Raw genomic sequence first — 15,201 nt, 5'->3', positions numbered from 1 at the left:
TGAGTGATGTCGGTGCGTTGGACTGTGATGTCATCAGTTGGTCGTGCTGTACTGTGGGACACAAACACAGTGCATTCTGCAAGTTCTTAGGTGGCTTTGGTTTCCAGCAAGACAGCTTTTTGGAGGAGGGTGTCCTGGTGCTTGTCGCTGCCTTGTTCTGCGCCCGTGGGAGGGGTTAGGGGTCTCAGGATGACGGCAAGTTCAAGGACTTTGTTCTCTTTGTCTTCACTGGGAAAGAAGAGTGATGATTCAGAGCAGTGATTTATTACTGAGCTCCATCTTTCTTTCCAGGGCTTCCTCCAAGACTCCAGCTTTTCCCAGCCAGTTTCACCATCAGTAGTTTGCTCCTTTGGGAGAGTGGAAGTTAATTTCTCATTATTATCATGCGTAGATTCAGAAGATGGAAAATAGTCTCCTTTTGCTGTCCCTCGACTCCACGATAACTTCATAGCCAGAGAAAAGGAAGCTCACAGTCATGCAGGACAAAAACCAGTGTGAGCCGGGTAGCAGGAGGGGTTTCCCAGTGCAGTGTGTGGCTGGGGCTGGAGGGCGGGATGGAGGGGGGCTTGCGCACCTACACCCTGGGGCTGGCTGCTGCCTTTGCCCCAGCACGGTGCAGAATGTGTCCAGTCCATGATGCCCTTTGGCTTTATTGTCACCTCCCAGCTCCAGGGGCTAGCATGCATAGATATATACAAGATAAAAAATTAATTTTAGAGCCATAGACCTTCTCGAGGAAGGGTGCTGGCTGCTCTTATTTCGTTGTCCTGGAAAAAGAGTTGCTTTTAGCTTTGCAGTATTTGCAATTCCCTTTCGGCGACCCAAACTCCCCAGGCTGTAAGACATAGTTTTCATTAAATGGTACACCTGACATTTACCAAATCTTGTTGTGACAATTTAGAGGGAGCTAGTTGCATTGAAAAGCCTTATTAATATTGCGGTAATGTGATTAGGGGAACATCTCGGTCGTTTAGGCCAAAGGGACTTTAATTTATGAGCACAATGGAGAAGCATCAGTTGACCAAAATAGCCTAATCTTATCTTGTTTTCTGCTTACTCCCTCCTTGTATCTAGTACATGTTCATGATCAGATAAGTAGGTTTAGATTCCTGTTATCCAAGTAAGGGACTCTGTATAAAAGAAACAACCCCCCTCTCAGAATGAGACTTGGTGCTAGAGGTGGGTACGTGCAGCTGAGGTGGGGGGCCAAATCCAAAATGACATTTCTGGAAAACCTTCCCTGGAAATCCCCTGTTTCCCACCGGTGCAAGTGCTCTGTTACTGCCTCTTCCCACGTTGCTGAGAGAAACCCCAGTTTATCTGGGGACCTGGACCGGTCCTGAGCTGGAGGTGAGCATCCTTGGTGCCCAGGGAGCCCCAAGCAGCCAGCAGGTCCCGACACCCAGCAGCCGCAGGGTGTGATTGCTCACCTTAAAATAAGTCTGAAAATGGAACTTAGCATCTTCTTCCCGGCTGTAGCAGGAACAATTTGGGCAAAAGTAGCTCTCATGCTGTTGTGGCAATTTGCAAGAGCTGTGGTGGTAAATAACAGGGGGAGAGGGAGGGAAGCATCTCAGATCTCATCAATACTTAAGACAAAAGGCTTTCTGCTCTGCAATTACTCTTCCTGTCCTTTCCCCTCCTTCCCCCAGGCCACAAGCGAGAAGCCTAAATAGAGATCAGGCAGCTTTTAAATGCCACAGGCTCATAAAAGAGAGGAAATTCAGAGCTGTAACTTTGCTGCTGCTATTTGGATCCGTAAGCAAGCAGACCATCCTGCAAGCTCCACACAGTGGGATCAGAAATAATTGCACCGTCTCTGCCCAGAACCGGCTGCCCTGATTTCAGGGCTTCCGCGCAGCTTTTGGGGAGACAGACGAGCGACGTGCCCGGCTGCTGGCACCGAGCGCATGTCCTGGCCGTGGCCGTTGCAGCCGGGCTCGTGGGGTTTTGGAGGTGGTTTGTGAATTTGAGGATGGGGTGCGCATCTCTGCTGGTGGAGGAGCGGGCGTTGCGAGGCTTTGCTCCTTGGCGTTCCTGGCCTAAGTGGAATGTGGTGATTTACTGTCCGTGAGTGAGGCAGGCACGGTGCTTCTCATCTCTGCTGCTGGGAAGGACGAGGATTGGATTTGGGAGCGATGTTTTAGGAACGACCCCTCCAGTAGCCCCCATGCCTCATGTGACAAGCACAAACAGGCGTCTCGGTGGGCTCGGATCACTCTGGCTTGCTTTCAGGTGTACCATAATATTAAAATACTATTTTATTATTTTCCATTTAGTCCCGCATTAATGAAAAGAGTGCTGTGTAGCTGCAGAGTAGTAGCTAATCAAATCAAGTAAATTGCCGTTAATGTTTCAGTACTTGTTATTATTGCCATGATTCCAGGTGGACTGGAGTGCAGGGGAGGACGGTTGCTCTCCATGCCTGGTGGCGCACAGGCGAGCTGACCTTGCCTTGGCTGCAGCCTTCCCGAGCAGGGAGCTGGTAGGAAATTGCAATCCCAGGGGAGCCCATGCTCAGGCGCGTGGTTTTGTCCCCCTCTTCTGCAAAGGTATGAATGAAATTCTCAAATTCAGGCTGAGCAGTGAAACCTTCAGAGATGTGGGTTGGAGTTGCACCCGTTGCGCGTCCTGGGGATCCTTGTCGGACCTCATCTGCCGAGCCTTCCCGCAGCCATCAGTCTGCTGCTCGTGGCTGTGTGTGTGCCACAGAGATAAGCACCGGAGATCTTCCCTCCCTGGTCTTTCTTACAGCAAGTGAAATACAATAGCAATGTGGCTCAGGTTAAAATTGCCTCTCATTTTACCAAGATACCCTTAAAAACCAGTCGCTTTTTGTGAGCCTTAGAGCAGCTCTATACACTCTTATCAAAACTGACAACTGCTCCAGAGATCCTGAAGAGATTTTGTTTCATTGTGCTTTTTTGCGGTAGAGATCTCGTTAACTGTTTTCTGGCGACCTCTTCTCATGTTCTTTTCCCGTCGCAGAAATAAGCCAACAAACCCCTGATTCCAGCTTTGCTGAACGGCAACTGCAGAGCTGGGCTCTGCCGTCCCTTCACCCTGTGCTCTCGTGGCACCCAGTGTGAGAAAACTGCGATTTTGCTCACATCAAAAAACTTTCAGGTCCTTGGAGCGTACTTTTCTCTGAGAAGCCGCGTGTGTGAGTGCCGAGGCACTAGGCAGGAGATGAGTTCCCGTGCTGTCTTTTCGTTACACGCAGGTAACTCATCGTAAGCCATAGGGCACATCTCCGCGACGGCAACAAGGGGAAATCTTTGATGTTTTGAAAAGGGTTTGAGCTGACATGTGCAGCGACTGGAGGTTTATAGAATAAACACCCAAACAAGATATGTAGTATCTCCACTGAATTAATCCTGCGCTATCTACGACGCTGTCAAACAGGCGCTGTGGTTGCACTGGCTGCAGAGTGTTTATTTTCAGGGTGATGCACAGGAGCAGCGAGGAGCAGCCTCACCGAGCCCTGGGGCATGGGTTGCAGGAGGAGGGGGCGGTGCAGTTTGGGGAAACGGGGTGCGGGTTTCTGGGCACAGGGAATAAGTATCTGCACGTATGTGGAAAAAAATGTGGTGGGGGGGGAAATATGTGTAATTTCTGGTTTAGTAAAAAAAAATAATATGTGCTAATTATCACTTAGATCAAAGATCATTTCAGTCTTGCAAATGTACGCAGAAGTAGAAAGTCTGCTGAAAGTCATGCTAAAAGAGACTTGGTGCGCTTTCCCACCCACGTTCATTAAATCGGCGCCGATGTGCACGAGCGCTCCGGAGGCGCGGAGCGGGCATCGGGCAGGGCGTCCCTGGGCACGTACCCGCAGAGGCATGCCGGGGGGCGGGGGCGAGGAACGAGGATGGGGTTTGGTAGCAGGTCCAGCTGATGGGGTTTGTTTGGGTGGAGGAAGGGCGTTGTGTTGGTTGAGCTAAGTAATTTTGGCTGGCCAGTGGTGGTAGAAAACCATCATGAGCTTATCTTCCTCAGTAGTAGGGTGCCTTTATGTGCTTAATGGAGCATCGGGATGAGTTACTCTATAATTAACAGCTTTTACATCAATGTTACAGCCCTATTATTATGTGATAAACGCGGGTGAAGGCGGCTGTCTTCAAACGGAGTATTTTGGTAGAGAAAAATGAGGAGAGGGTACCTGCAGAAGCTTCTTCGTGTGCTTGCTTCATGGTGTCGTGCTGTTCAAAACAGGAGCGGGAGGGAAGAAGGATGCGCTTTCAGCTGGGCCAGGCACTGAGTTTGCACCTTGGTGTGGCTCTGAAGTCCCAAGCCAGCATTGCACAGACACAAACGGCTTAATTCAGCTTATTTATTTAAAGCGCTTCCTTGCCTTGGCTGGGCGTGAAAATACGTGGTGGGTTTTGCTGGTTTTTTTAGCAGTTCCAGCTATCGCTCTGCACTGTCTGAAAACGCGTGGCTGCTGACATCCAAAAAGCCGAGGGGTGCGCAGTGTGGACTTGATGGTGCGCGGGGGACCCTCTCTCTCGCTCTCTCCTGAAAGGCTTCGTTCTGTTTGTTTGGCTTGTTTGTACAAGTTCAGGTGCTTTGATACCAAAAGGCTCCAGCCAAAGCTTTCCTGTGAAAGTTGTTTATTGCTGCTGCTGCTGTTGTTTTTCTTTCTGTTCTTGGTGTCCTAAAGCCAAATTACTGTGACTAATGCACCACTGTAAGTGTCTGCAGCATCTACAGCACTGCTGCCTGCGTGGGATGCATGCTGTCTTTGCAGTGCTGGGGGTTTTTTTTGTTAGCTTTTTACTTTCTACTGTTACAGCAGAAATGCCCCCATTGTGCGTTAGCTTAGCAGATGGCAAAACATTTCTGTGCAATATCATCATACACCAGAGCCACGCTGACTGCTGTCTGTTGGGCACGGATCGGTGTGCCTGTGTGGGTATTTTAAAGGGTCCACGTAGTTTCTGAGCAGAAACTGTTTTCCTGTGTCGTTGAAGTCAGGGAGGTGCTCAGAAGAGAGAAAGTTACTCTGAGCCTAACGCGGTTCTAAGCAGGAGCAGTGAAACCAGTGTGTACGCTAATGCATTTCTTCTTCTGTTCCTTTTTGCTTGTTTATTGCCTTTTTAAGCCAACATCCATATTCTGGTGCTGCGTTTGGGGTGGTTGTTATCTAATCCTGCTGCTGCATTAAAAAGAGAGAGAATGTCTATAATAAAATAATAACAATCCTTTTTTTTTCCTTAACCTTTCCTTCCTTCTAATTTTCAGCATATAGCTGAGCCCAATCATAATATATCCTGTGAAAATGCTGGCTATTTCATGATGCATCATAAGATGTCCTTTTTTTCCCCCTTTTTTTTTAAAGCTATCATTGGTGCACTTACTTTGTTAGGTAAAAGATTTGCAAGTAAGATCTTGCAGATTGCAGAACATCAGTTAATCCAGTTAACAGCAACAAAAGGTGAAATTTTATTTTATGCCAAATACAGAATATTGCTCTTCTGGGGAGACTTTCGCCAGTCTGTAGTACGTTGCTTCATAAACTCTCTCAGGGTCGTTTTTTTCTCTCTGTAATCCAAAACTGTTTCCTGTTCGCAGACCGCAGAATGGTTCTATGATCCTGTACAATAGAAAGAAGGTGAAATACAGGAAAGATGGATATTGCTGGAAAAAAAGGAAAGATGGGAAAACCACCAGAGAGGATCACATGAAACTGAAAGTCCAAGGAGTGGAGGTAGGAGACCGAAGGGGTGGCGGGGTTGGGTGGGCTGCGCTGGGAAGCAGCGGCTCCCTGAAATACATTCAACGTGGACTTGTCTGCATGTTCAGAAAATTATTTCTATTTGCTGAATTCCAGATATTTCTCCCTCATCCCCCCAAAATTAATCCTCTGAGCAAAACTCAAATATGGCTTCACCGTCTGATTGCGTTGCTGCTCACTGGTTGTCGTGTTGAAGACAGACACCAACATCTCGTTGCAGCAAGCATCTCTTGGTGGCATATGTGTTTTTTGTAACGGGGACTTCCCAAGGGTGACCAAACATCTCAAAGTGCCTTGTAAGGCATTTTTTGGTTTTTTTAGCATCTAAGCTTTGTATAAGATCTGATTGTCACAAATACCCACTAGCTTTTGGTAGCAACTGCCAAAATTTTCCATGTGCTTACCAAGTGTTGGTCTTACAGTATGCAGAAGCAGAAATTCAGACCAGAATGAGACTCTGCTTCAAGGGGTGTTTTGAAGGAGACCGTTGCTCTACCGATGGTTTTTAGCCATTCAAGGAAATTCAGCTAGGTGATTTCACTTGACACAGTATTTCTGCAATTCACCCGTTTGTTCTAAAATACGGTGGTGTTTGGCACAGCTGTTCTTTCTTAATCGCTGACTGTGTGAGGGCGGGGCTGTTGGATTGCACTGATCACTTTGGGCATTACAGGTCTGCACAGATGTGGAGGAGAAGTACATTTATTTAACTTCTTTTGTATTTTATTGAATGGGAATTACCTTTTCTGATAGTAGAAGTCCAGCTGCAGAGCTTTGCCTAGCTTAGTTCCTGCGACAATAGGGCTGTATTCCCTGTGTTTGGTACTGAACTTGGGGCTCAGATGGCAAGAGGGGGTTAAAATGTGTGATTGTAGCATTCAGCTGTCTTCAAGAAGTCTTCTGGTTTTGGCAAACGACCGGCAAAGTCGTCAGGGTCTGTATGTGTACGAGCTGTATTGATTTCCACGGCTAGCAGGCTGCATGCACTGCTGCGGGCAGGTGGCTACAGCCAGGCAGGCAGGCGCAGCACAGCAGGGTTTGCAGCGTTTGGAATAATCCATTTGGAAAAATCGGTGGTGTTCCAGGACAGGCAAAGCTTAACCCGGCAGCTCAAGGCATGTTTGGTAGCTTTGGGGCTGGACTTTGGGTTAAGCCGGGGCAGCCTGCGCTCCCCCGTGGCGCTGGGAGTTGGGCTGGGGCTTTCCTGGCACCTCGGGGGGCCACCGCTGCACCCGGGGCTGGGGATGCGAAGCGACCAGGCACCTGGAATACACCTCGTGCTCCAGCTTCCTTCTGAGCGATTTGTCATTCTTACATTCCGTCATTGCTTTAATGAGGTTTTGGGTTTTTAAAATAGTATTAAGTGGATTGTATTATATCACACCAGGGAGGCATAATTTTGTTCCTAATTGTTACATCCAGTAATAATATTTTACCATGACAACCTCGCCCCACCCCAAAAAAAGAAATCGGCATAATAAAAGTTGTGCATTGTTTTTGTTTTGAGTTTGCAGAGACTGATTTAACCGACTTCTGTGAACTTTAGCAATGCAGAATACCAAAACCTGCACTGCCAAACTTGCGTGCAGGAGGGTGGGGTGACCGTTGCCTACCACACACACACACACGATTAAATAAATACTTTCTGACGTGTTTTTTCAAAGACTGAGCCAGCAGCCCCTTGAGTGCCTGGCTGTGTGGATGTGCGTGGCAATCACGTTAAACTCCAATAGCTCTGCACTGAACCCAGTGATTTCTCTTTTATTGAAGTACATCTTCTAGAAAGCAACAAATCTCCAAGTGGATGTATCAGGAGCTGGAGGATGCACAGCTCTCAGGGTTTCTTCCCGGGGCTGATCGCATTCACCACTTTAAAAAATAAGTGTCTAAGTATTTGCTTTGCAACTTGGAGGTACCAGAATTTGGCCATTCATTCCTATGTCTTTCTCCCGCTTAAGAGCCCTTTTAGTACCTGATATTTTATCTCCAAGAAGGTACTTATGCCCTCTCATCAAGTCATCCCTCAATCTTCTCGCTGTGAAGCCTGACAGCCCCAGCTCTGATGGCTCTGGCGGATGCAGGATGCGGCCAGGTCCACAGCCAATAGCTCTTGCGGCAGGTAAAGCAACAACCGCGCGTGGACCTGGCTCCGAGCCAGCGCTCGCAACAGTTAACGGCAACTTTTACTGGGGCTCCCAGCTGAAGGAACACAGCTTCTGTATAAATCTCTGTGTTAAGCAGCACTAAGTGTTATCAAAATCCAAACTGATATCTTAGTGTTGAAAAGAAATTAATATTCCCCCCCTGCCAGCTGTCAGAGCGTACAAAGGAGCCGATGGTCCAAGTCCTCGTAATTTCTGTACGTGAAGGTGGGAGAAAAGGAACGAACAGGAACCAGCAAATAGAGATTTGGGTGTGAAATTCAAGTCCTGCATAAATCTGGGTCTGGAAGAGCTGGGTCCGCTGTGGGAAGGTCCCTTGTGCCTGAGAGCACGTCTGGGTCTTGTGGTGGGAGGAAGAACCGGCGCCGGCCCCGTGCGGAGCCGCCCTCACGCCCCTTTGCCATCCTGCTGAGCTGCCAGGGGGCACCGAGCGACACGGGGGAAGTCCAACCTCGTGACCTCTGAGCGTTGCTTGGGCACAAGTACGTGGTTTTACCTTTCTTAATTAATTACTGGATCGGTACACCGTGCTACTTCGCGGATAGTGTTACAGCTTCAGGATTCTGATGCCATCCTAATGGGCAGCAGTCTCTTTCCTTGCATACATGGGCCACAGATTTAAAATCGTAAAAAAAAGGCTTTTTTTCAAAGTTGGAGTGCTACTGTAGTTAGCTGCATTAGGGTTTAACAGGGCATGAAATAACTGTCTGCCTTGTGGCACTGCCAGATCATCTCAGCGACTCTCGCAGCCAGAAGATAAATAGGTATCATTGTCGTGCTGATGGAAAAATACTTGCAAAGCCGACAGCCAAGAGTATCGATAGCATCCAGACAGAGCTCTGGAAGCTGCAGCTAATGGCCGGGAAGGAGAAACACGTTGGCCCGTGAAACTACTGACCAACCACTTCTGAAAAGGGATTTGTATTAGCAGATTTAATAATTAATTGCTTCCCAAGCATCATCAATGTGACGGCTTCTGCATATTCCCAAATTTTGAGTAAGGAGAAAAACCCATTTTGAAACAAAGAGTTTGCACCAGATACTTGGAGATGTTGGTGTCTGTCAGTGCCACTGAGAAGGATTTTGTGAGCGCGGACGATGCAGCTAAAGCAAATTTAGGATATAAATAAGGAATAAACTAATCAAAATAGGAATACACTAATTTAAATAAATAAGGATTAAGAGGAATAAACTAATTAACCAAACGGATGTTAAATGATAACTGCCTGAAATCCTCAAGCTATTGTCTTGGTTAGCATCACTGCGCATGAGGGTTTTGGGTATTACTTGGTTAATCTGATGCACAATCCTGTTAGAAAACGCTGGATAAACCAGAAAGGAGAAGTTAATTTGGCCTTTCCCTTAATACACCTCTTTGTGCAATTCTTTGTGGAATCCATTAAAAATCTCCAGTCCGTGATCCTTTTTAAAATTCTAATTAATTAGGATCCCTGGTGATGTGTTCCTAATCAATTCACATAATTAAAAATTTTAACTAATAAATAATAGTAAGGGGAGTGTTGCAGTAGCTTTAGCATCGTTCCGGACTGGTGCTGCCCTGACGCTCAGTTCCCTTGGCTGATGCTTTTGCCTCTTCCTGTGCCTGAACCTTTCTGGGTGCCTATAAACGGCGTGTTCACATGAATTCACGGTAAACCGCTGCTAAAATTAAAACGAGGTCATATTTTTATAGCAAATGTCCCTCTCGTCCTCTGCGTTTTAGAAGGTCGGCACCTATTCTGTTGCTCTTTGTCCTGTTTTGAGGGTGTTTTGGTGTCTCCAAAGCCCAGTGCCTGAGGAGAAGTTGGGGAAAAGGCTTCTCTCTGCCTTGGGGCAACGCCGTGCCATGCAGGGTCCCTCTCCGAGCACCAGCAACGCCACCTGTGATGTGACTCTGCCCAGCGGCTGGTGGGAGCCTGGTGCCCCCCAACCCCCGGTGGCTGGAGCAGCAGCATCGCAGCCTCGGTGGGGACGCTCCGGAGGCTGTGCGGGGGTGGCAGAGGGAGCAGCGCAGCAGTGACCACCAGCGGCCCTGGCTCCGGCGTGCTCCTTTGTCAGCCTTGATTTAGTCTGACACCGCTAATTTCGGATCAGAGTGATCAGAGGGAAAGATGAATGCGCCAGAGCTCGTATATTTCAAATACCTGGTTCTCTCATCTATAAATATGTGCTGTCTCAGTACGAGCTGATAATCTTTATGAATTCCTTAAAAAACAAAACAAAACAAAAAAGTAAAACTTGATTTTGGTCTTATTAAGAGAGAAACTCCCTTGTGGAGATGGAGATGCAGAGTATCAATTTTGTATGCAGGACTTGTATTTAATTAATATCATAACAGTCCCTTAACACTATTACAGATTAGTCCACGAGGACAGGAATGAAAATTTTAGATTATTCAATTACTGCATAAACCCTGGGACATCACCATCAAAAACTTTGCAAAAGGTTTCGTTAGCATGTGGGGCTGGGGATGCAGGTATCTGAGCCCGGTGCTGCGCAGCCAGGGTGCTGATGGCGACTCTTCCAGCTCGCGAGCTGGGAACGCGTGCGAAGAACAAGATGACTTTTCCTTTCAGTAAATGACCAAACGGGCTTTTCTGTATTATGTAAAATAACCCATCATGGAATATTACACTGCAAAATGTTTTTACATCTCTCAATTCCCAGCTATTGTTGGCGAAATTTACTTGTAAGTTATTACTGGCGGGTGGAAGCGACTTCAGAGATCACATGCTCAAGCAGCACTAATCTGGAGAACTATTCCTAGGACAGTCTGATCCAATTCGCTTTAATTTACATGGGCTTTGCTCGCCCTCAGAGGTGAGCCGTGTAGTTTGCAAACTAATTAGGATTGCATTGTTCAGTTGGGCTGCCTGGTGCATTCCAGAGAAATCCTGCGGAATGGCACTGGAGGAGAAATGAGAGTTTAATGCGAAAGGCTTTCTGAGAACATGACCCACACGTGTGCATACATTAACGCAAACAAGTGCAGCCCTGAAAGCGAAGGAGAACAACAGCTCAAGGATGTGACAGTTTTTGTTCAGATCTGTTCTTTATCACCACTGCTAATGGTATTTTCCTTATATCCCTCCTAATATTTGGCTCTTGCCACTTCTAACCAGCCTCTCCCTTAATCCCCCATAAGCCAGTCGAGGGCACAGAGCATCTCCCCATCTGTCTTTGCTGTGGCTTGTACATCTGTGATGGGCAGAGGCTCATGCAGAAACGTGGAAGGTGGTGGCTCCTTGTGAGCTGTGGTCGGATTTTGTTCTGTCACCTGTTCTAGGGAGTGTTTACAGCAGCCAGAACGTAAGGCTGTGATGGCATCTCAGTGATTCATGTGTCTGTGGCAGTCCTGGGGAAATCAGAGTTGGTTTGCTGTTTCTGAAGGGGAATATGGATTATCATTAAATGTGGAATGGGTCTCCTGAGAGTCTCTTCTGAAGGGAACATACATATCAATAATTCGTTTTCTATATCGGGATTCTAATGTATTCGCTTGCAGTAACATAAATTCACAGCAAATAGTCGTGGGTTTTGGCATCTTCTCCTAACACCCTGCACATGCGGAGGAGATTTTATTCTTCAACAGACCTGTGACGTCCCTAATCCTTTGATTGTCGTGGCTTCTTTTATGGTGTGTAACTTCAGCAATAAAAGCTTTCTTAAAACCTTGATGCCTCAGGATGAATATTCAGCTGAGCTCAGGGCCACTGGCTTGTGTGTGATGTTGGAGGAGATGCTCTGCCCGGGCCTGGCGCAGTCGGGATGGCATCCGCTTGGAGCTTTGCCTCGGCAAGGGAATGGACGCGCTGGCTCGGGTTTAGCAGGCAGACGCATGCAGGAGTTGTTTATTCAAAGGCACGCTATAAAATATTTGGCTTTGTTTCCTGCGCGGACTTGCTCTGTACCAAGGCACTGGTGCATTGCTGTGCAACGCTCCAGGAAAATTCATCTCTGGGAGAGAACTTTTCGAGTTGAGCTGCTGCAGACTCGCTGCTCACGGGGCAGGCAAGCGGCGATCCTGCTGCTGGGCAGCGCGGAGGAGGGGAGAGGAGGTAACAGGTAGGACAAATGTCGGCAGGTTCAGGCAGCTGGCCTCGGGCTGCTTTTGGTCAGGCGGGATTCATTTACTTTGGCGCAGGGCTCAGGAACTGAGGATGCTGCTCCTGGCAGAGGTGGGGGACCGCCGGCTCAGTGTGGTCCCGCTGGCGATGCCGGTGCGGTCAGGGGGAAGAAGGAGGCTCCATGTTATTTCTCGTTGCCCTGGCACGTCCAAAGTCTGAAGGACTCTCGATCTAGCAGGAGGTGGATGGGTGGACGTACAGCTGCAGGTTGCTTTTACTCCTGTGCTTTGACCTGTTCTTAAGCGGTGTGCCTGCACAAGTGCTGTGCTGGGTTGGATGTCCCTGTTGGCATCCCCTGTCTGCGTCCCCTCTGGTTCCTTTGTCAGTGCTATGCAACGAGCTCTGGAGAAGGGGGTTCCCGTAACAGGTAAGTGATTATTTGTGGGAAAATGGTTAAATCTTGAGATGGTGTAATACAGCTTCTATCCTGCATGTTTTTTCACTTTCTCAGCCTGGCAGCATCAGTCCAGGGTAACTCAATACCATATGCCAGATGAAAGTGTTTCACTCAGGGATCGTCACTTCACCTCTAACGTTGGGTTACTGGGAGGCTTCCAGATGGAGGCACTTGGTAAACAGGGGGAGCCTTAGACTGAAAGAAGTGAAAATAATTTCAGAAAGAAATAAAGAATCTGTTTCTTATGCCTCGTTTTGCAAATAGTCCTTCCAGTGACACATTGGGAATGGTCTGATTTACAGCAGAAGCAGGAACGGGGGAGAGCTGCGGGGTGGGAAGAGCAAACGTTGCGTTTACTTTAACCGATGTAATGCCAAGCAGCTGTTTTTATGCTCAATTAGTTCACACGTCATTTTGGACATGAACCAGAATGGAAAACATTTTTGGTTTTGTATGACAGGAGAAAAGGTGATATAAAAGTATTAAATTGCTTTCTTGGGCTTTTCCTCCTGGAGTTTGATTCCTTCCACTGTTAGTTCTGTGCTTTCCATGGGGTAAGGGCTCCTGACCCTTCCTACTCTGCCTTTAACGAAAGACAACTTTTAAAACTTAACGGATTGAACTGTCTTTTCTGAAAACAACTTGCTTCATAGCAACAGCTGAGGGTTTTGCAGAAACACTACGAAGCAAAGCAAAGAGCAAGAGCTTTTGGGATTGCGGCTCAGCTTGAGCATTTGTGTTGGTTTCAGTGGAAGATAAACGGGTTTGGCGTCTGCACGCGTTGGAGCAGCAGAGGGTACCTGTAGGGCAGGCTGGGCTTGTGTGCCCTCGTTATCCTTGTGGTTTGAATGCCGTGACAGTGCCGTGAAGCCTTGCATGGAGTTACTGCTTCTATACCAGCTAGGATATTTTGAACACAGTGGGAAAACCCAAACTTTTTAATATCATTTAGCAAACAAAAATCTTTGTTGCAATAAGATGAAAAAACCAAGTGATCTTTCGACTTTGCGAGTCATCTTAAAATATGTTGGAGAAGCAGAGCAAAGGCATTTAGAGCAGTCATGTGGTGAGCAAAGTTTCTGGGGTAAGATGGCAAATGGCTACGCCCACTTACAGAGTGTGGTATCGCTTCATCCTGTGGCTGGAGGTTTGTGAAAACAGCAGAAAGGCTGAGGAATGGGGGCTAAAGGATATAGGATGTAGATGTAGGGTACTAGTGAGGAGCCTTCAAAGCCAGCCAGAAATGGTGGGTGGGTGTGTGTTGTTCTTCTGAGCATATGGGGGGCAGGACCCTTTTTGGGTGATGGGCAGGTGGCTCGTAGGCAAGTTCTGCCCAAGTCAAGGGCAACGGTCCCTTCAGCGCAAGGCAACAGGTTTGCAGTGGTGGTTCGGGTAATTGCTTTGTAATTGACTGCATCACCTTTTTTTTCCCCCTGTTTAATAAATAGCATGAATAAAGCTGAGCCACATGTGGTAGGATTGTAATTCAACTCCCATTCACTAAAGTCTGAATGTTTTTCATTTAGCATGTAAAGGCAGTTCCGATGTGAATTATTCCAAAAGGATCTCTGTGGACTAATGACATTAGCGTTTAGATAGATTGAAATTGCTTGAGTAGTTGTTGCTGCAACTGCACCACAAACTGGGGAGGAAAAAGAGGAGGAACCAGGTGACCTTGTATAGTGGAAGGTGTCCCTGCCCACGACAGGAGGGTACTGGATCACCTTTAAGGTCCCTTCCAACCCAAACCAACCGTTCAACGATTCCATGATGACGTGAGTTCGCACACTCCTCTGTTGAGGAGGAACTGGGAGGCTGAATGTGCTGGGTGGGTCTAAAGAAGTGGGGTGACACACGTCAGCCCCCATGCTGGGGTCCATGCCTTGGGATGGGTGTTGCTCCAAATTCTGCATCTTCCTCTTGATGTGCTTGCCGAACAGTGGTAGACATCATACTTCTTCCTGGACACTCTCCCCCCCCTACTAAAACAAATAATAATAATAAAAAAAAATACGTATACAACTTTTATATTATTTAGCCATCTTTATTAAATAAAAAGTTAGAACAAGTGTGCAGACACAAAAGAAGCTAGCAGGCACTCCCGTATCCCCCTCTGAAACATGAGGTTTGTGTCACTGCAAAGGCTACACAGCACAAATACACATTGACATTTATATTGACTATTCCAGTTTAGAGAAATTCGAAATTAAATCTATTTTCTGCCAGCTCTGTGGGAAAATCCATTTACAAAAACAAAATCCAATAGGAGATCTAAAGATTGGTGGCCAGAAATGAAATATTTTGAGAATACAATATATGGAGATTGGATTGCTGGGTCTGTGGTCTTGGTTTAATGTGCTGGGGACTGGAGATGGGAGCGGAGGTTTATTGGTCCGGATTTGATCCCAGGGTCTGCGGTTTAGATGAGAGAGTTTACAGCAAAACAAAATAAACGTAAATACTTTGTGGACCCGAGGCAGTGGTCACTCCTTTGGCCACGCCGTTGCCTTCCTGTGCGTGCGCAGGGAGAGCGTAGCGCCGAAGCGAAGCCTTTAACCGCAGGTCACCCATCACGCGGCTCCTGGGGCGCTTTCAGTGGGGTGCAGCGCGGCGAGGTAAAAGCGCTGCCGTTCCTTGCAAGATTAAGAGGTTTCCTTTTTCTGTAGGGATCCCTGTGATTGCATGGAGGATCCAGATGCTGAAGCAGCATGTGCCTTGTAATCTTGTAATTGCATTGTGGGCTGTGACGGAGATAAGGGCTTCCACTGGAAACGAGGA

At 47.4% G+C, this 15,201-nt stretch overlaps 1 protein-coding gene across 14 annotated transcripts in view; it reads left to right on the top strand.

Moving 5' to 3' along the window:
• Positions 1-15,201, top strand: part of CAMTA1 (calmodulin binding transcription activator 1) — a 324,941-nt gene that overhangs the window by 109,225 nt on the left and 200,515 nt on the right. For all 14 annotated transcript variants that reach the window (XM_055799761.1, XM_055799755.1, XM_055799756.1 and 11 more), the window contains one exon: positions 5,575-5,710. In XM_055799761.1, the coding sequence (XP_055655736.1) occupies positions 5,575-5,710 (136 nt within the window). The remainder of the gene's footprint in view (positions 1-5,574; positions 5,711-15,201) is intronic.

The sequence above is a fragment of the Falco peregrinus genome, chromosome 3 (genome assembly GCF_023634155.1).
Source record: "Falco peregrinus isolate bFalPer1 chromosome 3, bFalPer1.pri, whole genome shotgun sequence".
NCBI classification, from domain to species: Eukaryota; Metazoa; Chordata; class Aves; order Falconiformes; family Falconidae; genus Falco; species Falco peregrinus.
Note: the sequence above shows the minus strand (reverse complement) of the source record. Positions and strands in the feature narration are given on the sequence as shown.